The following is a 21,569-nucleotide window of genomic DNA, read 5'->3' as shown; positions in this document are numbered from 1 at the left end:
TGTTATACGTGCAAGTAATGAACTTCTTAATTTTAGAACGTAACGGTTCAATGTTCACAAGGTTGAGGTGGTGTTGTTCTACTTACATGTATATACATTCGATTATTCTTGTATCAGTTGCACATATGAAGAAAAAAGGTTATGCATATGAAGAAGGTTATGATTATGAATTTCTTTTCTTCTGCATCATTATATTAAGATATAAACTGTAGAATATGAGAATTTCTTACTCAAATTTAAAAGGTTTATTTGGTGTGTCCAAACTACACTTTTTCATGCATAGTTTATGAAATTTCATGAGCTGATTAAGATAGATCTTCACGCTAATCTGTATATACCATGTAGTATGGAACGGGACGACTTAGAGAAGCGTTGATGCCACTCAGTTATTTTCAGAATCTATACTTCCCCTTTTATAAGATTGAACATGACTCAGAATTAGATGAAACATCAGGTAAGAATAAACAAAATCAAAGAGTTACATTTATTACATAAGAACAAAAAATTAGTAACATGTAACTCGATACATTAAAACAAAAATGAACCTTTGATCTACTACACCCTGCTGCGTTAATCTACAAAATATATCTTGACAACTCAAGTCAAGAATACCAAAATTTGTTCTACCGATGAAACACTAACAGAATACAAGATATTCAATTACAAAATTTTAAAATGGAAGTGATGAATGATTGGGCTTAAATGTTGATCATCGCCGGGTGATTTGTTTCCTCCGGTTTGATAAACTTGGAAAGCACCTTCACATCACAAATCCAATGGAAGCATCAAGAGGTAACTGTTGAAAACATGAGATGAAGTCGGTCAGCAGGCGAGTCGTAGGAGCTACACAAATATAGCAATTGAGAGATATTATATGCACTACTCTGTATACACTTCTCTTATATACCAAATAAACGCCATCGATAAAAAGTGAGAGAAGATAAAAAATTCGACTTTTATATCATAAAAGAAAGGTGTACAAGAAATGTGCACAATAAAAGTAGTACATTTCTCTAGGGCTGCACACGGATCGGATCGGATCGGATATAGCTTAAAATTCTATCCGATCCGCACTGCACTCATAGGATCGGATCGGATACGATATCCGCAATTTTTTAGGCTGGATCTGATCCGATCCGATCCGCATACTTGCGGATCGGATATCGGGTATATCCGCATAATTCAAAAGAAACTATTTTAAAATTCTATTTGGCTGTTTTTACAAAAAAATATCCAGAAAATTTATTTTTTTATCTGTTTAAGTCTATTTACTCATAAAATATTATCAATAATAGTTCTCTTGAATAACAAAAATAAAATAATAACACAAGATTTAAGTTTAATTATTCTAAGTTGAAGTACAACATAAAAGATTAAAAACAAAATATCATAAAATTCATAAAATAACACACTAAAATTCATATAACATTAGGGTTTACTTTCTTAAACTATGCTATTTATATGTGATGTGCGGATATGCGGATTTGCGGATCGGATCCGCGGATATCACTGCCGAATCCGCAATCCGATCCGACCATAGTGCGGATCAGACCCGATCCGATCCGATGACTCTGCGGATCGGATAATATCCGCAAAATTCGGATCGGATGCGGATAATTACCGCGGATATGCGGATATTATCCGATCCATGTGCAGCCCTACATTTCTCCACTGACAGAAAGTATTAATGAGTGCCATATTAGCAGTAGTAGTTGATAACATCAACATTCAAGCCCTGAGATGAGCAAGACAAGCACTAATGATCTTATGATTAAAAAGGGAACGTCAATTTTTATATATCTGTAGATAAGTTATTATAGCTTCATGCATCACTTAACAACAGTCCAACTGAGGGACTTACTTTGAAGATGTTGCTATGAAGGTTTCAGATATCCTGCTCATCCATCTCCTCAAGAATAACATATTTGCCAGAAGAATCTGTTGTGTGAAGCACTGCCACCTCACCTTCACCAAAATGGCCCTTCTGAAGCTTCAGATATCTAAAATAGAAAAATAGATCGAAAAAACATATAAATAAGCATAATAAAATTAAAGGAAAAAGAATTTTGGAAGACAAGTTTGCTGATGACTTACTTGTACCAGTTTGAATAAACTGACACCAAACAGAATAGTGCAGAGACCGAGTCCTTTCACCCATGTAAATTTATCATGAAAGTACAATACCGCAACCTACACATAAACAGCATATAACCAGAAAGTGCAAGTAAATCTACAATAAGCAACCGCAACACTAAGAAACCTCTATCCTATTCGAACATAACATGCAACAGTTATAAAAAATATAGTACTAAATTAATTCATATATTGAAGCAATGTAATCTTGACAGAATAATACCGAAAGGATCTGGTAATAAACATAAAAGATTAAGAGGGATCACTGGATATTCATATCAAAAGATAAGAACAATATCGAAGCGTAGTTCATACCAATATTGTGACAGCCTCCTTGACTACCCCTGCTATTGGGACTGTGACTGCACTGGTTACTGAGACCAAAAAATATTCGGTTAACACCTGGAACAAGAAAAAATATCATATGGTTTCCTGTTGAGACTGTAAGTTTTAAGTAGAAGAGAAAGAAAAGAGAAGAAGAAAGATTATTAAACCATATGGACGTATTATTCTGATAGAACATGATGTGTTTACAAGAGAGGAATACTATCTCTATTTATAACGAAGTGAAATCCTAATCCTAGTTATGTAAGAATTAAGGAAATGATCATGAAATAAGTAGATATCTCAGCTAATCCTAGGACATAGGATTTGATATGATGAAATATGATAGAGATATTACAAGATATTCTCCTTATTTCTAACAAAGCCTATCTCAAAAAAGTCAATAAGAAGCTAGTTGTGTTAGATCAGAGCACAAATGAATCTTGAAGGGAATAGCATTACCATGTAAAAGGCAAGAAAGCCCCCCAAAATCATCAGGAAGAAACTTTGAGTAATATGCCTTGAATCATCAAAGTATTTGTTGTTATGGAGTTCATGCCATGGATCTAATGCAAGAGAGAGAAGTGCAGTTGCCACTGCCATTACTGGTGCTACATAGCTCATAAGAGTAAGTGGATCTTTTAGACCTGAAACATTTGAAAATGCACATAAAGGCTTTGCTAGACTATAATAGAACTTTCAAAATTTGTATTAGTAAAGTAAGGGATAAAGGACACTACTTACATCTAAGATTCTAACATCGAAAATATCTTTTGATTCATTTTATGAAACTATCCTTGCCATTACCTATCTCCTAGATATCAATCCTGGTTGAGATTTTAAGCCTATTCATTAAGGTCTATATATATTTGCCTTCATCTCCTAAATATACTATGGAGTATGGAGGATTTAGTTCAACATATGAAATGAATAAATAATGGAGAGAGTAGTGACCTATGTAAACTAATTTATTGCTATCTACAACTACAAATGGTGTACAATGATCACTTAAACATCTGCTTTAGTTTTCTAACAATCATATGATCTCTCATGCTTAGGATATTTATGATATCTTAGGTATAAAGTACACATCTACCTTTTTTTTAAAGTACATCTGCGTTTTCAGTAAAGGCACAAAGATTCTGCTATCAATTTATACAGGAACCAAAAAAACAAAAGGCACTAAGTTATATTAAATTTATGGGTCGATTGACTGAAACCAACAAGAAATAAATAAGCAAAAGATTATTTTAACCAATAAAGTTTATCAAATATATTGTAAAAAATCTATTGTGAATGAAGATGTGCCTAATGATTCATGTGGAGTTATACAGGGAACTTACCATAGGTTTCTTTCTTCAATTTGGTTTTTGAGTCCACATGCACAACAAGAATGAAAATTAGGTTCCGCGGCAACAAAACAAGGTAAGAATACTAGTTACAAAGGGCACAAAGAAAAATAATGAAACTTTAATGTGGTTCTGCAAGTGCTCACTTGTATTTTATACAGACTTTTTAAGCAAAAGGAAAAAAATGCAAATATCATACCTGCAAAAGGATCTGGGTCATACACCAGTGGAACCCAGACATAATAGCAGCAAGCATAACAAGTATAAACCCCCATAACTGAAATTCTGTCTCTTTTGCAACTGCAATGCACAGAAATAAGATGGGTATGTGTGTGAATTCTCAATGTGGCACGTTTTCCTAATGCTTGAAAAGTTCGCTGGGCAAGCTTCAATTGAAAATTTAAAATCAAGAGAACTTGTAATCGTGATACTATATAGAACTGAGAAACATTCACCATGACAGTAAAAAATAATTAAAACCCAATATCCGTTGAAATCTTTAACTGGTTCACTGTTCAATAGTTTGCTAAACAATGTTGAGGTATTAACTGGAAAAACCAAAATTCAGAATGGACTAGGAACTTCCAAGAGCACACAAAGACATAGGGGCCATTCTAAATTCTGATAAACATTCCAAAATATCATGGAAAAGCAAATGAAGTAAATTAACAATGTAGATCAACTCCTCTCCAGAAGCTATTTCACATAAAAAATTAAGATGTTTAAAGAAATCGCATATTCAACATGGAACGATATGATGGAACCATGGAACTGTTAATTAGCATCCATATTCAGCTAATCTTTGTTAATGCCTGTTGGCAGCTATACTGGGTCAGATGTTATGATTTTGTAAGTGCAAATAAATGTAAATTATAACGAGGAGCTCTTAGACTGAACGTGCCTGTTAGTAATATGCCGATAGAGATGACTACAACGATGCCAGATAGTTTATAGCTTGGTGCCTCCAACCTTCCAACAAATATTTGACAATTCAATGGCGAAAACATGAATTGAAACAATTGACTTGTTTATACTTGAATACGCACACAGATGACATATGGGGAAAAGAGAAAATTACCCGAATGCAAAAGCAAAAAAATTGGAGCCCCAGACTTACACTGCAAGTGGAAAGGACAATGAAGTTAGGGAAGAAAAATAGTATCTTCTACAAAATAGAGGGCGATGTAGTGAAATGAGACGTGACATTACAAAAGAATTTAAACAAATATTTCCCTCAGGTTACATAGAGAAGAACAGAAATATCACCTAACATTGCGACAGAGATGGAAATTAAAGATGCATTGCTCAGGTTAACATCCAATGCTGTTCCAAGAGCAGTCGGCACAACTGTGAAAGGCAAAGTCCATCTGTGGCATTAGTTGATAGAAAAGTTAATATAACGAGTGATGAGAATTTTGCATGAAAAACAGCTTCACTGTAAAGAAATGGCACAAGATATTTTTAATTAAAAAAAAAAAGGAAAAGAAGGAAGAGGGAAGGGAGAGGGGGGGGGGGGTTAACTATAACAAAAAAGTGGCATGCCTTCAAATATCCCAAGTAGTGTTGTAACTATACATTTTGTTAGTATTTCCCGAGTCAGAATAACAACTACCACAAAGAGCAATGAACTATAACAGTCAATAACACAAACTTAATGATAAAAAAAATGTATCTAGAAGTTTCAATATGGAATATCCAAAGGAGCATAACCAAGTGAGCAGAGAACAATAGCAATAATGAGATAGCAGAGTTCAAAGGCTACCTTTCAAAAAGTAATCCCTCCAAGACATGACAACAGTTTGAAATTTATGAGACCAGCACCAGGTAATAATCCTTGATAGGACACCTTGCATCATGAAGTGGAAAGTATTCATCATATAAGAGCCGGGAACTTCCCCATATCAGCTCCTAATAGAGTTTTATTGTACCTGTCCAAATTAGTAGAAAAACAAGAAAATGCGAATCGTAAATAACCTTACATAGTGTATCTATGCATGTGATGACTATATGTATCAAGAAGAAACTTACAGGGTCAAACATAGACTGAATGTGTACCAAATAAGAATGAAAACAAACGTCTTTAAAATATATCCCATAGAAATAGGATTGCGGGAGCTTTTTGCCAATGATCCATGATCTTCCAAGGACATGGAGGAGTCAACATGGGTCAGTCCCCCTGTAGGCCTGTTCTCAATATCAAAAGGCACATGCTTCTCAGATCCATTTACTCTCCGATGAATTGAATCTTCATCCATGTAACTAGCACCATACAAAATGCTATGCTGAAACTTTAGGTGAAACAGTCTCTCCCTTTCTAAAGGTCCTCTTTGTAGCTCCTGATGAAATGATAATTCAAAACGAGGGTCTTCGTCCACAAGATCATTCCTTGCATTTCCTAATTCCCAATTGAAATGGACTTCTTCGTCCGCATCACACCAGCGTGAAAATGAAGGCTCTCTACCAAAGACAGAACCTACTCTTCCACTGTTACCACCAGTGATCCTAGCAAAGTTGCCCTTGTCAGAATCCAATTCACTCTGTACCATTTCCTTCTGTATGTCAAATTATTGCCATTTATATACTCCACAACAAATCCAGCATACTCTTTGACCAAAACCAACTACTTAACCTCACTTGGGTGCATAACAAAGCCAGCGCACAAGCTGCCTTTCTAGCACAGGACCTGGTTTCATAATCAAATTCATCAAAGTACGCCTGCATGATGGACTTAAAATCATTGATCAGTAATCAAAGAATAAACAAATTAAACATTGATTGTCATTACATCTTAGAACAATAAGCCAAGATATTTTTAAAAACCAAAAGAAACAATTGCTCCTTGATAGCCACCACCATTTTGCAGATAGATTAAGCTAAATATTCATAGCAGATAGGTACATCTTCCCTATTCATCTAAATGAAGCAATAATGATACAAACATTGATTGTTTAGAAACTACTAGGAAAGACCAATTCTTCAAATTTTTTTTATCGAAATTAGTTTATGCTAATTATGCAATGTTAGACAATGCAATGAAAATAACAATAACAAAATACGGAATGTGTGTGTCAGAGAGAAAGAGAAGCTAAATACAAATTATGGTGGTTATTTTCTTCAATCATTGGGACCATTATGTATTCGTCTTGAAAACAAAGATACAAGGACCCATTCGAGCTAAAATGCAAACTTTGGGGACTAAATCCCCATAATGGTCCCCCAGATTCAGCCCGTGCACCGATTTAACCCCTAAGATTCCAATTGCACTATTTATGTCTTCCAGATTGCGATCCGGGCAACATAATGGTCCTTCGGTGAATTTCCGGCGTGACTCAGCGACGGCTTTGCTTATGTGGCACAGCCACTGCCACGTTGGAGCCATGAGTGTACAGATGACCTGGATTGTGTTGTAAAATTCCCCAATGTAGCCCCTGTCTTCATGTTTAAACCCTAAAACTTCATTGGCCTCCCCTCAATGTGGTTCTCTCCATCAACGTCTCCTTCTGCATCTGTTGTGTACACCAATAGCTGTCCCCCATGAGAGGAACTGGGAGCCATGTTGCAGGAAGTTCCAACCGGTCATCGTCGACGGAGAGACGGAGAAGAAGCACAATGCCATTTCCACCTTTTGTTGGGTGATTGTTAATGGAAGCAGCAAGAGGTTTCAACTTCTCCTTGCTTTTTGTAATAGCCAAATACACAATCCTAAAAACAAGAATCATCCCAAACATGATGGCAAGATCAACCCACTTGGAATGCCCCATTTCCACCTGCCATGTGTTTGTCAAAATGTCTCTACCACTAATAATGGTTTTTGCACTTCCACCTTGTTCCATGGAAAATTTTAAGCCTTCAAATTCATTCTTGAAAGATCCTTGGAAAGCATACTTAAGGAAAGAAAGGTAGTAAAAGGGGTATTTCCAAAATGGTTTTCGAAGATTGTTTGGCAGCCTGTAGAATCCACCAGTTAAGATGGTTAGTCCTTGAATTCCGCAGGTAATGCTCATGCCGGTTACGAAATTGGGAAACATACTCCCCACAACCATCATGAGGCTCTCAACCCAAAGCACAATGGCAAACAGAACAGAAGCAAAGTACACAAAGTGTTCTAAACCTCTCTGCAGCCCTGAGAGGTAATATATTATTCCTCCAGGAATTAGACAAATCATTAGCATATATGGAAGTGCTGAGAAAGTACAGAGTTGATGGAGCGAATCCACCAATAATGGAGCATAGCAATCTTACCCTCATTTCCTCCATTAATGGAGCGAATCCACCAATAAGAGCCATGAAAGCCAGAGTTGATATCAAAAAAGTAAGCAGAGACCCTCTTCCCTGAACCATGCATGAAGATATTATATTAACTTCTTAACCTTGTGCATTACAAGTCATAATGTTAATTGCTTTTCATAGTTTACTTACTTGAATTGATCCATTACTTGAGCCAATGTTATAGAACATGGAACCCATGCTAATAGCTACTGCAATAAAGACAACAAGAAGCAGCCAGTAATTGCTCAAGTCACGAAACAATCGCAGCGAAGATCTTCTCATAAGAACGAGGCACTGAGTGAGGAATGTGGCGTTGACCCTCTTCTTCCCAACTGCTCCTGAATTCTGTAGGTATGCAAAGGTTAGTTTTTCATATTTGTCATAGAGATATAGGTTTTGAAAAGTTTGGTAAGGAATGTAACATGAACTTACACTTTCAGTTATTGTTGCCACTACATTATTAACTTGGTTTTTAATCTCAGATGATCCATAAGACTTTACAAGGATGTCAATTGCTACTTCAGCAGTAACTCTGAATCCAAAACCTTCTTCAACATCCTGAATAAATAACAAGAATTTGATTTTCAAGTATGTCATGTAGAGAACCCACATTGAGGGGAGGCCAACGAAGTTTTAGGGTTTAAACATGAAGAGAGGGGCTACATGGGGAAATTTTACATTACAATCCACGTCATCTGTACACTCATGGCTCTAACGTGGTAGTAGTTATGCCACATAAGCAAGGCCGCCGCTGAGTTACGCCGGAAATTCACTGAAGGACTATTATGTTGCCCGGATCGCAATCAGAAGGATATAAATAGTGCAATTGGAATCTTAGGAGCTAAATCAGTGCACGGACTGAATCTGGAGGACCATTATGGGGATTTAGTCCAACTTTGGGATCAAAAACTATTTTTTTTTATTAATATATCTTTTGTTTGTATATAGAAATCATCATCCATCCCAATTCCATAACAATAAGAAAAGACCCACGATGAATTAGTTACTGAAATGAACATTTGGCGGGAAACAAAGAATGAAACTGACCTAAGGAAGATTGAGAGGGAGAGAGAGAGAGAGAGATCCAATCTGGGTCGGTGAGATCAAGCTTTTTTGTTGGATTGAATGTCGTTATGTTTGTTGAAGACGGCACCTCAAATCATATGAACGTCAAATTCATTGTTCATATTTCTGAATTCTGATTTTTGCATTTTGCAGCTAAAGCTAATGCTTTCAGCTTTGAACAATGTCAAGATAACTCTACTTTGCATTTTTAGTTACATTATATTGTAAAAATTATGTAGTAAAAGAAATAAATAATTAAATTGTACATTTTGCAATATGCAAATATTCCCTTTTTATATATTAAGTAATTTCATTTGTTTAATTGTAGAATTGTTAATAAGAGAAAGTACTTATATTTTTTTTATAGTTATAGAATTTATAATTTAAAACATATATAAAAGAACATCACTATTCTTATTCTATTCTACTAAGTTGATAATTTAGGTTAGTGGTGAGGACCATGTGGCATCTTTAACTCTTTACACCTTCAAGTTTCAAAGATATTTAGATTCAATGGGACCCACATGTTCCTTTGCTCAACCAAAAAATCTTCCACAGTGCTCAATGATTGGGTTCTCACTGCTTATATTCTTATTCATCTTCAGATCCAGTGTCATAAACTTCATATTCATCTTCATCTTGGTTTAGTGCCAAAAAAAAAAATATGGGGAGTGAATTGGTGAGGCGCAGAGTTAACTTGATTGCTTCCCATTTTGCATCAACTGATGACATCTCAGCTGCTCATGTTCTCCCTATGATAATTAATTTATCCTCCTCTTTACTTTTTTTTTTATTGAAGAAATTGTTTGAATTGATCAATTGAAATTATGGATTTTTATTGACATGCTTGACAAGTTGATACTAAGTGGGGAGCAAGAGTAGTGAACTTGTGTTCCTCACTGAGGTCATATGATTAGAATCTTAGGATCATGTTTTATCATGAGAGAATCTAACTAACTGAATATAATTTGGGTATCTTGTGTAAAGTAAATTCTCTTTTGTTTCATTTTTGGATTCTCTCTAAAGGGAGATAGGAAAAAAGTTCTCTTCGGCAAGAGTTATAAGAAATTTTAGTTTTTGGTAACATTCCCGTGCATGGCCCGGGTAATACACTAGCACTACTATAAGCAGTCCTTCATTCTTCCTTTCTTTCTTTCTTTTGGGAGAACAAGGTAGGCATGGGAGAGTGAGAGAGAAGAAAAAACCACACACAGAGCTTGGTGTTTCAACTTCGAACAAGCAAAGGTTAAAACAATCGCTGAGGTTGTCAATAATGGGTACCAAGAGAAGCATCAATCCAAGGTTTTTGTAGATGGTATGTTATAACCACCAAACTCCTTATATATCTTTTGTTTAGTTTAGTTTACGTGTAGTTGTTGTTTATATATATATAAATAAAATTGTTTCTTGAAGAAATGCATATACCGAGGGCTTTTAAATTTAATGGGCTTGCAAGCAATTGGAGTGCTGGATCTAAGTGCAAATTAATAATAAAGTACTAGGCACTGGCCCCTCTAAGTTACCCAAAAAAAAAAAAAAAGTACTAGGCACTGAGCAGAGCTTAATAATTGAAGTTTGGTTTTTGGTACTTGTCCCAGATGAGATTCCCAAGAACAAATGAGAAATTCGAAGGTTTTTCTTTTAAGAAGAATCTTCTTGGATTTTCCTTCCCAACAACTTTATCATCAAACACATCTGCAAAAATCTGCATAAATTCGCAGTAGACAAACAAATTTAAAGTAAAGTCATGGAAATTTCAGAATTATAAACTCAAATAATTGGTAACTTTGTTTGTTTATTTAGAAATTAAAACAACAAAAACCATGGCTACTCTAATGTCAAATAATTCTAATGTCCATGAAAGATTGATCGCTTCAAAGCTATTATGGCATAATTGCACCAAGATTAATCTTATTGCAACTTTTGTTTCAGATTTCATTTCATCAACCTTAAAAATATCTCTGTTAGTCGCATTTGTAGAGTTGAGACGGAAAGACTTGGGAATTTATTGATACAACTTGGATAAATGTTTCCATGCATTTTATAATTAAAATGGGACCACTGACCTTTCACTCCATATCCAGTGATTCTTTCTACGGTAAGCTCAATCTTGGTAGTATAATTTCAGGCGGATATAGATGATATTTTTATGTTGCAGTTATAATAAATCAGATCAATGAATACTGGAGTGAACAAATGCATTCTTGTCTTTATGAATTCAATTCATCATGGAGAAGTAGCTTATCAATTAGCAAAACTAAACACACAAGTAGACATGAATCTAACCTTTTTCACATATCCTATAGGCCGATTTGATTTGCTAATGACCTCCATATGGATTCAATCCTGAAAAAGAATAATTCAAATAATCAAATAAAAAAAAAGAAAAAAAAAGAAGTGAAGTACAAATTAAATAACATTTAGATTACTAACTTATCACGACGTGAAGCCACGGGTTGAATTTGAAAAATTTGACTCGTGGTCAATATGCTCATATTTAAAACATTTAAACCCTCAGCATGTTCCATAAATAATTCATGAATGTTCTCAGGACACAACACCTGCAAAAGAATAATAAAATTAATCAATATAAAAAAATTTAACCTATAGTATAGTAATATATTTACAATTTTCATTACCCAGTTCTTCCTTATTTCATCGTTGTTTGGGTACTTTGCGTGCTTGATGCAGTTTCTATAAAATTTGAGGATACTGTAATCTGTAGCCCACTTCTCAGGATCTAATTCGTGGTTGTAGACCGTATATAAAGTAGCTTGGCCAGGGTTATAATGCCAACTCTGAAACATGGAACTGGCTAAAATTTCTTTATCCGGTTCTGGTGGTGATGATGATGATCCTTGACGATAAAAGGCCCAATAGACAGCTAACAAAAACCTTCTTCGTCGATTCACATCCCAAAATAAAACCGGATCCAGAGACCACTTTATTGTGAGGTGGGAATTCCTAAATTGAAATTTGAAATTATTTTCAATTAAGAAAGTTTCTCATCATGTTAACTAATTAAAAAAAATAAACAATAAAAAATTACCTCGAATAGTATTTCAATTGAGACAAACATAAATCTTGAACCTCTTTTATCATTACAATGCCGCCTTCAAACGGGAAATCCAAAACCTTCCTAATAATGTTTTGCAAGGTGTTGACATCAGACGATAGTTGCTCATCTATTTTGCCTTGCACTGGCAGCACTGCCATGTCTGTTAGGACCCCGCGTCTCTGTCCATTACAGGTTTGAACCTTTATACCATCATTCAAACTTAAATTTCCATGGAATTGACCTTTTAAATGCAACATTTTTAGACCTTTAAAGACAGGTCTAAAGATTGATATGAAGTCTTCTTTTATATTGTCCCACCAATCTGTACCCGATTGATACTTCAAACTGTTTTTGGTTTCTAGCCAACCTTCTAAATCGGATTCATAGTATTCTGAAATGATCCTTTTCCGTGAAACATCTAAATAATGCATTCTCAGAAATATATTTCCGTCAAAGATACTCCACTCAACTTGTTTGGTGTATCGACGTTGTAGTTCACCAGCATCTTGGTTTTCAGAAAACTGACTAACCCTCACCCTATATGGAAGAGGGGAAGGCAAATCTGAAAACCCACTCATACCAGACCCGTAATCGTACCAAAACTGGCTTTTTTCAGATACACTAGACATGGCACGTTTTTCCCTAAGTTAAAAAACATCAAAAGAAAATTACAAACATTAAGACTGATAGCCAAAAATATGAAACAGAATTATGGCCTAAAAATACATGTATATGCACAAAAAAACATGCACAAAAACTGCACGAGTAATAAATTATAAAATCTAATTAATATAAGCAATTTTCTACCGATAAGACATGCAATTAATTCAGCAAAGTCAACAAATAAGACATAGAACTTAAATGCCAATTATGGCATAGTCGAATACTGAAAACTCAAAAGAAATTGTTGGTTGTTTTGAAGTAGACATAATGAATCTATGTAAATTGAAAAAAGAACAAAACAGAGAAAAGACTCAAACTAGAAATCAGGGAACAGACTGGAGCTACGGCCCGTCAGTGGTTCTTCCAGAAGCACCACATCTTTTTTTTTTTTTTTGTTTTGGGGGGGTATAGAGGCCATTTCTGAGAAAAGGTGATATCTGCTCTAGTTTAGTTTTATGGTTTTCTAAATTACCAAATTACATCTCAAATTCAAAAAAATTGCAACCTAAAGCCGCCATTTTATAACACGCATAAATACCCCAAAGCGCGGCAGGTATATAGGCACAAAAGGTTCAGCGACAGTTTCGGAATTAAGCAGAATCAGAGTGGAAAAATTGAGTGGGTCCCCAAGTATTGTTAACTTGGCAGACATTGAGACAAGGGGAAACGCCATGCTAACACATGGCTGTGCGCATGGCGCGTATAAAGGGGAGGAAAGGAAAGGCAGGCTGAATTTGGCAATTGGCTTGGGAGAGTGGGGTTGCTATAGGGCCCTATTTCCGTTGGCTTCTTGTTGAGATCCAGACTCATCAGGGTGAATAATACTAATATACAACTCCGTCTAGTTTCTATGTTTGGTTTCCTACAATTTGGCACCAGAGCTCTTGTTCTTGAAGCTTTGTGAGCCTTCTTTTTAATTCTGCCATGGAGGATAGGATGAATACGTTAAAAGATGGCTAGTGAGGGTGGCTGGTGGGGCGAAAAGGGAAGAAACGACAAAGAGGGAAAGGGGTGGCGGCGAAAGGGGAGGGGATGGGTTGGTAGCAAAAGGGGAAGGGAGGCGAGGCACAACAATAAAAGGGAAGAAGGGGAGCGGAGGGGAGGGGTCGGGGTGGATGGCAGCGGTAGATTAAGGGATATATAAAATAAGCATTCTATAATTAAGTTAGTATGTAAAGATTAACATATAGAAATTTTTGTACTTTACATACATAACATATGTCCCAAAAGAGTTTTAATAATGAGTTTACATTTTCAATATATAATATAGTAACTTTGGTATTTCTAACCACAGTTTAATACATGCATATTGGATCACCAGTCTTCAAACTACAACATTTAACTCTAGAAGCAAAAACTATCACTCCAAACAATTTAATTAAAATAATAAAAGCTAAATTATTTTCCTTTTATAAGAAACTCGCAATGATTAATAGATGCAACCGCTACTATCACTTAAATTGTGTATTATGAATTAAAAGACTAAACATGAGTGTGGTAGTGTTTTGAGTTGTTATCAATTAGAATCTATTAGTAATGGAGGAACAGTCTAGAGCAAACTCAACAACAAATAAAACGGGGTGCAAAGTGCAAACATCAAGCTAGAAAACAGATACAAAATAAAACCCAAAGAATTGGAAACACCCAAAAATTAAATCAAACCACCAAGGTTCACTGGTTCAATAGTTTACTGGTTCGACCGGGGTTTAACCGGTTTAATTAAATATTAAATAAAATTATTAAATAACCTACATATAATTTTAAACATATAAATTTAATAATTTCTAACATAACAAAATTCAAAATTTCACAAAATAAATTATCCATGATTTAATATTAAAAATTCACAAACAACTTCAAATATCAAAGTTCATAACTAAAAACAATCAAAACGCACAGTGACAAGCACTTAATGTTCTACTATCAAAAGAAACATTAACAAACAAGTTTTCAACTAATCAAAGGCACAACTCATCACAAATCAGAATCATCATCAAGTGTTCCAATATCTCCATCAGTAATCCAAAATAGATGTAATTTATCACTACTGACAATAACAATAACAATAACAATAAAAATCAATAGAAAAGCTTGCTTAACCCAACAAGAAAGGAAAAGAAAATGCTGCAGCATAAACTCTACTATGTTAATGGTTTGGATTTTGGAACCTTTAATATTATTTTCGTATTGACTTTATGCAGATGACTTTAGAAAAGAAAATGACATATTTATTTAATTAGAAAAACTTTCCTCTCACAAATATTTGTTTCTAAAAAATAGGCCTAGTCATTGATGCAAAAATATCACTTGCTTTTGGATTTTATGAAACTACAATCGATAAAGGTGCAAAATAGAACTAATCATAGGAGCATTCAATCATTAGAACAACCTAATCATGTTATAACAAGAAGATTAAGAAGCTATTTTCAGTCACTTCGAACATATAGTAACAAAACATGAAATAAGAAGGTACAATTAGCAATTCAATTTCAAACAACAGTAAAACCAGCAAAAATAATTCCAAGTCACAGTGCTTACCGGCGGCGAGGGGGAAGGGGAGTGACGGCGACGACAGAGGAGACGACGACACCAGAGAGAGCTCGAACACAGAGAGAGAGCTCGAACAGATGACGGCCACAGAGCTTCCACACGACGGCGACACAGCTCCTGCGACGGCGACGGACCTTCCACACGCGACGCTTGTACCCAGCGGAGAAGAGTTCGGCGATGACAATGATGCGGGGCTGTGGGGGCTGCGGTGGCTGCGGGTTAGGGTTTTTGTTCTTGTATTTCAAACTTTCTTCCGTTTGAGAGGAGAGGCCGAGAGGGAGTGGGAGTGGGAGTGGGACTGGGTTGCGAGGCTGGGTAGCCATTTAGGATATTTTTTTTTTGTTATAAACTATAAAACGACGCCGTTTGAAGGGGTTATCCCAACCGGAACCCTTTAAAAAACCAACGGATCCTAGCAGTTCACCGGTTAACTACTAGTTTGACCGATTCGCTGATCGAGTTTTTGCCAAACAGTTTATGAGACTCATCAGACCGACCTGGTGACGGTTCCTAATTAATCCGGTTGAATTAGTCAGTTCAATTCGATTTTTATAACTATGCTTGGGTGCATTGGGGATTTAGGGTTTCCTTTTTTTAATTTTTTTTAGGAATATAAAACGTCGTCGTTTGGAGGGGGTTCACCAAACCGAAAACCCTTTTAAAAATTGGTCTGTTTCAGCAATTCACCGATTAATTGTTGGTTTGATTAATTCTTTGACCAGTTTTTACCAGGCAGTTTATGAAGCTAACCGAATCGACTGATGGTTGGTTTTCGATTAATCTGGTTAAACCGTTCGATCTGGTTCGATTTACACCTTCAGGTTTCAAAGAGATTTAGATTCAATAGGCCCCACATGTTCCTTTGCTCAACCAAAAAAACTTCCACAGTGCTCAATGATTAGCTTCTCACTGCTTATAATCTTATTCATCTTTAGATTCAAGCAGTGTCACACACACACACACTTTGTGCTTGTTTGGGCGTCATTATTTTGATAAAAATTGAAAAAAAATTTTTTATCTTTTAGCGTATTTGGTAAATTTCTAGTAATAAAAGTAAAAACACTAGAAAAATTAAAAAAAAAAACATCTTTGAGAAGTTACAATTTACATTTTTTTTTAAAGATATTTTATTCTAAAAAAAGATATTTTTCAGGTAATAAATAAACAGAAAAATACTTTTATATTGTTATACTCAGACATAGATTGATAAAATGATCTTTTTGCATGAGATATCTAAATATAAAATTACTTTTACTTCTCTATAAGATCTTTTAAAAACAGATAACTCGGAAAAAAAAAAAGATCTTTTCTTATAAGCTCACCCAAACAAACCCTTCATCATATTCATCTTCATCTGGGTTTAGTGAATTTTAGTGCAAAAAAAAAAAAAAATATGGAGAGGAGTTAACTTGATTGCTTCCCATTTTGCATCAACTGATGACATCTCAGCTACTCATGTTCTCCCTATTTTAATTAATTTATCATATGCTCTTTGCTTATTATTTTTTTTATTGAAGAAATTGTTTGAATTGATCAATTGAAATTATGGATTTTTATTGACATGCTTGACAAGGAGCAAGGGTTGTGAACTTGTGTTCCTCACTGAGGTCATATGATAAGAATCTTAGGATCATGTTTTGTCATGAGAGAATCTAACTAACTGAATATAATTTGGGTATCCTATGTAAATTAAATTCTCTTTTGTTTCATTTTTGGTTTCTCTCCAAAGGGAGACAGGGAAAATTTATTCTTTAAATCAATTGGTGAGATTCACACATAGCATAATTGATATAAGGTTGGATAATGTTTTCCCTTTTTAGGTTTAAAATTGGATGAATTGATGTAATTGTGCATCTAGCTTTTGATAAATTCTTTGTGACTCTGTAGTTTGACATCATTATCATTGCATATCTGCATTCATAGGTAGTAGTAAATGTTGAAATCCAAGATGTTAAAAGTTCCTAAGCTTAGCATAGAGTTCTAGCAACTTTCAACTTTATAAAACAAAAGGATTTAACATCAGATCTCTGTGTTTCATAAAGGGCAAGGAATTAATTAGTTCTATATTAAGGTGCTAATTCAGAATTTCCATATGCTACTGTTCTCTAGCATTTTTTTGTATGATGTCTTACATAATAATCTTTACCCTTTTCATCATTAGTATGTGTATGCAACTTGTTTTGTTAATTCATTTTCATTCCCTTTTTCATCAGAACTGCAGTGGTAGTTTGAACTCTGTGCTCCGGCGATGCGATAACAAGGTGTATTTCGCGCGCCAATCATCTGAATCTTATGGTTATTTCATGAGGCAGATTTCAGCTGAAGAGGTAATAACAACAAATTTCTTATTGGCTGAAATACTGCTTCTATGTGATTCTTTTTCAGAAGAAGAAACTTAGTAGCATAATTAATATGAAAAATTTTGCAGGGTGCTCCAACTCCTAAAACTTTTGGTTCTGCATCTTATCAGAGTCCTGCTAACACAAGAGCACTATGTTTTGCTAGACCTGAAAGTACACCTTGTTTTGCCAGACCCGGAAGAGCGCCGTGTTTTGCTAGATCGGCGAGAACTGAATCGGATTACTTAAGTTCAGTGGTTCAACCATTGGCTCCAGTGCAGGGTGGTGAATTTAGTACAATTGAACCTCCTTCATTTTCTAGGCCAAGGAAACCGCTACCGCGAGTAGACCAACTACATTCTGAAATTAATGGTTAGTATGTTAGAGATTTGAACCCAAAAGTTATTAAAATGGAAGTATGCTACATTTATAAACTTTTTTCTTAGCAGGAACTGAGTGGTCTCCGAGGATGGATGTCGCGGAATCAAAAGGAAAATATGTTATCACAGTTGAAGTTCCAGGAGTTAGGATCAATGACATAAGAGTGGAGGTTGATGATCAAAAGTAAGTAACCATTTCTGTTATAATCTTCTCAACTGATGGAAAGGATAAAGCTTAATAAAATGTTGCACAATCTTTTTACTCAAGTCACTATTGAAGTCTCATATGTGATCCAATTTATGCATACGCATCGAAAAGTAAGTCTTATCTAACTAGATGGAATCGGCTACATTGATCAAATCAAATTATGTTAGTGTATATGTTTAAACCATTTCTTATGATATATGTTTCATAAAAAATTGTGAAAGAAAGAATGGTAGGTAGAAAATCAAAATGTTAACAATAATTAACATTCTTGGTTATGAATTGTGTTAAGTTTGTGACCTACTATATGTGAACTGTGTGGCAGGTTATCTCTCAAAGGTAGAGGCTCTACTAGCTACTTGACAATTGCAGGGTCTCCAAATGCCTCGTTTTCTTCGTATAACAAGTGCGAGATACTATATGGACCATGCGAGGCGGTCTGGCCACTCCCTTCCGGCGTGAACAAGGATCATATATCAGCTGAATTCCAGTGAGTGAAACCTCAAGTGTTATTTAACTTGTTATTTGTTGACTATTTAAGATTCATAACTCTTGAAACTAGCCACTGATGCATAGTTCATTACAGAGTTAATAGTATTCTAAAATCAAATTTTCAATTTCAGCTAGAAAACTAAGTACAATCATGATTCATAAAGACTCAATATCTCACAATCACATAAGTTCATTTGAACTTACAAAAGAAGTGTTAGTGTTTGATTGAATCTATGTTAACATTCTTCATCAATAGTAGACACATGTGAATTGAAGCTGATATTTCTAATCTTGTTTTCTTTGTTTCTGAAATTTCAGGGATGGATTTCTTCAGATAATAATTCCTAAGATTTGAATGAGGTTGATTGCAGCCAAAACATATTTTGGAGCATTTGTTTGGTTATGATCATATCATAAATAGATCATAAGATAGGCTATGTTGTGCTTTGGAAATGCTTTTATTTCTTCTGTACCAGTTATGTCTATCTATGTCTTATTTTATATGCCACTAAACAAAAGAATTTGGCTTAACCTTATGTAACATCCTAACTTTTAGCACGTCATGATCGTACCAAAAGTGAGGCGTTACTAACCTGTTTTCCTTATTTACTATTTAATATTAAGCCTTTACATCGGTATCACGTTTTAGTTTTTAAGAAAATTTCAGAAAATAGATTTTAGTAATTAAAATCACATAACAAAAGGTCTTCGAATAACAATAATCACATAATTATTAATAATAATAGATGCCATACAATTAAATTCAATGTAAAACTCAAATACAATACCTATCCCTCTGGATAAAATAAAAACCCTGAAACAACAAGGGCGAGGGAACTCTATAAAAAACAACAGGAACCACAAATAAATCTACTAATCGTCTGCAGCTTCTTACTGAATCTTCGAACCTGTGTCACTGAAAGGGTGGAAGATTTTGGGTGAGAACAAACCACACGTTCTCAATAGGGATTGGGAATGACGTAAAAGTAATGAATTCAATACAAATAATTAACTTACTCAATAAAACTATTTTGTTAAACCTTTGGAAATACTTTTATCTCTACTTCAGATAAATAATTACTTTTCTTTAAACTTCTTAACTCAAAACAGATTTTAATCACAAAATTAGTCATATTTCAACCACAACATCTCATAATCAACCACGGCCCTAGGCCCAAGCAACTCAATCAACTACTAATTCATCACAATCCAACCAATTTTCAGCCACAAACACAAGTAAGAAGGTTCAAACACAATCAAGCACTTATATCAAGTAGAACAATTAGCAATTAAATGTAACTATTCACATAGGCAAACCAATTATAATATGCACACCCAAACAATGTCATATAAATGCATATGATGCATGCCTGTCCCTAATGCAGGCTATGAGCTCATGTGTCGGTTGCCTATCCGCTCCCGACATTATCCGGACACAAGTCCCAGATATGGCTTTCCAGATGCATACAGTGTGCTTATAAGTCGTACGGCTAGGCCGCATACAGTGTGACTTTCCAAATCAATAAGCGTACATCTGGAAAACAGTTCTCAGTGTGTGGGCGTCCCCACTTTACATTTGCCACTAAGGCTCAAACAATATCACATCTGCTCTCCTGTGGCAGACATTTCATTAATTTAATATATTTCTTTAATCTTTGTTCTCTGCTCTCCTGTAGCAGAGATCCTTTTAGTTAATATATTCTTTAAATTCTTATTCCCTGTTCTCTTGTGGCAGAGATTCCTTTTCTTAAAAAACTGAGCTCAAAACAACACTTAAAACAAAATCTCTCCTTACAAAATTAGATTTAAAACATGATATTTTTCTTTAATAAATCGAGTTTTTAAAAAAAATAGAACACACCTTTTCTCAACTAAATAAATCTCAAATAATTTAATTTTCTAAAACCAAATCTTTTAAAATAACTTTTCAAATAAAACCTCAGATTTTATAAAATTTTGGCAGCACTTCCCCTAAAATTCGGACTTAGCCACCCTTTTCGGATCCCAACTGAACCATTTTCAATCTCTTTTCAATCAAGAAATCAAATACATATTCATCAAATTCAGTCACAACCACAACTCAAATTCATCATTTAGTCATTCCAAACAATCTTAAATTATTTACAAATACCCACTAGACTTCCATGGCATTCATAGTTTAAAACAGTTAATTTCAAAATAAAATCCCCTACCTTCGTACGGAACCAAAATCCTCGAAAGCTTCTTTCTGATTGAGCTGCTGAAGAAGAAAGCGTCAGAAATCGTCTGTGCTTCCTAGAACTCTAGTTAGCCGAACTCAAGGGGAAGAGGAGCTACATCACCGTCAACTTTTACCGGACAAAAATAACGCCAACGCGTAGAGGAGAAGAATATAAACACTTTTACCGGATTAGATTTTTTTAGTTACGGATCGCAAGAAATTAGAGTCGGAAACTCAGGGTTTCCATGGAAGCATCACATTCTCTATCGACCTTTCTTTTTCTTTTTTTGGGTTTATGTTCGGTGTTGAGTGAAAAAAAATGAAGATAGTTAAGGCTAATGGTGACTTGTGGATATAAAAGATTCATTAGGTGTCAAGTTACACACAAATACATACATATATATATATATATATATATATATATATATATATATATATATATATATTCATGCACCTAGTCCACGTTTCCTTCTTTTTCTTTTTCTTTTTGGTTTTCGGTAAAGTAAAGAAAAGGAAATGGAATTATATGATGACTAAGGTGC

The 21,569-nt window shown here is 34.8% G+C and overlaps 2 protein-coding genes and 2 pseudogenes across 5 annotated transcripts; 1 reads left to right on the top strand and 3 right to left on the bottom strand.

Annotated features, from left to right (window-relative positions):
- Window positions 1-461: 461 nt before the first annotated feature.
- LOC107606553 (putative sugar phosphate/phosphate translocator At1g06470) lies at window positions 462-6,352 on the bottom strand (annotated as a pseudogene). Its single transcript, XR_015892011.1, has 12 exons — window positions 5,835-6,352; window positions 5,569-5,734; window positions 5,062-5,153; window positions 4,887-4,924; window positions 4,708-4,787; window positions 4,006-4,106; window positions 3,801-3,813; window positions 2,920-3,104; window positions 2,449-2,535; window positions 2,095-2,190; window positions 1,862-2,000; window positions 462-796 (listed from the first exon to the last, which is right to left on the bottom strand). The product of XR_015892011.1 is annotated as a putative sugar phosphate/phosphate translocator At1g06470 (transcript).
- Window positions 6,353-6,520: 168 nt separating this feature from the next.
- On the bottom strand, window positions 6,521-8,639 carry LOC110264614 (ABC transporter G family member 1 pseudogene; annotated as a pseudogene). Its single transcript, XR_015892172.1, has 3 exons — window positions 8,508-8,639; window positions 8,226-8,420; window positions 6,521-8,138 (listed from the first exon to the last, which is right to left on the bottom strand). The product of XR_015892172.1 is annotated as an ABC transporter G family member 1 pseudogene (transcript).
- A 1,113-nt stretch (window positions 8,640-9,752) lies between these two features.
- On the top strand, window positions 9,753-19,433 carry LOC107609191 (heat shock protein 16-like). 2 transcript variants are annotated; one of them, XM_088492604.1, is made up of 6 exons: window positions 9,753-10,455; window positions 17,625-17,738; window positions 17,840-18,122; window positions 18,200-18,314; window positions 18,661-18,825; window positions 19,146-19,433. In XM_088492604.1, exons 1-6 carry the CDS (start codon window positions 10,453-10,455, stop codon window positions 19,180-19,182), a joined length of 717 nt encoding a protein of 238 aa, XP_088348730.1. In that variant the 5' UTR covers window positions 9,753-10,452; the 3' UTR covers window positions 19,183-19,433. The 2 variants fall into 2 exon arrangements, with proteins under 2 accessions (XP_088348730.1, XP_088348731.1); XM_088492605.1 differs by lacking the exon at window positions 9,753-10,455 and adding an exon at window positions 16,821-17,206.
- Window positions 10,544-15,755, bottom strand: LOC107609192 (uncharacterized). The gene is made up of 6 exons (XM_016311058.3): window positions 15,400-15,755; window positions 12,190-12,840; window positions 11,780-12,104; window positions 11,574-11,701; window positions 11,427-11,486; window positions 10,544-10,845 (listed from the first exon to the last, which is right to left on the bottom strand). Exons 1-5 carry the CDS (start codon window positions 15,732-15,734, stop codon window positions 11,441-11,443), a joined length of 1,485 nt encoding a protein of 494 aa, XP_016166544.2. The 5' UTR covers window positions 15,735-15,755; the 3' UTR covers window positions 10,544-10,845; window positions 11,427-11,440.
- Window positions 19,434-21,569: the final 2,136 nt, after the last annotated feature.

This window comes from Arachis ipaensis, chromosome B7, assembly GCF_059453495.1.
Source record: "Arachis ipaensis isolate K30076 ecotype BB chromosome B7, ASM5945349v1, whole genome shotgun sequence".
Classification (NCBI taxonomy): Eukaryota; Viridiplantae; Streptophyta; class Magnoliopsida; order Fabales; family Fabaceae; genus Arachis; species Arachis ipaensis.
This window is presented reverse-complemented; position numbering and strand designations above follow the sequence as displayed.

Coding starts and splice junctions, on each gene's coding strand:
- LOC107609191 (XM_088492604.1), top strand. Junction 17,739..17,839: donor GGCAGATTTCAGCTGAAGAG/GTAATAACAACA, acceptor AAAATTTTGCAG/GGTGCTCCAACTCCTAAAAC. Junction 18,315..18,660: donor GTGGAGGTTGATGATCAAAA/GTAAGTAACCAT, acceptor ACTGTGTGGCAG/GTTATCTCTCAAAGGTAGAG.
- LOC107609192 (XM_016311058.3), bottom strand. CDS start 15,734: ATGGCTACCCAGCCTCGCAACCCAGTCCCACTCCCACTCCCACTCCCT. Junction 12,841..15,399: donor CCCCTTCCCCCTCGCCGCCG/GTAAGCACTGTG, acceptor TTTTTAACTTAG/GGAAAAACGTGCCATGTCTA. Junction 11,487..11,573: donor GTGGCTTCACGTCGTGATAA/GTTAGTAATCTA, acceptor ATTCTTTTTCAG/GATTGAATCCATATGGAGGT.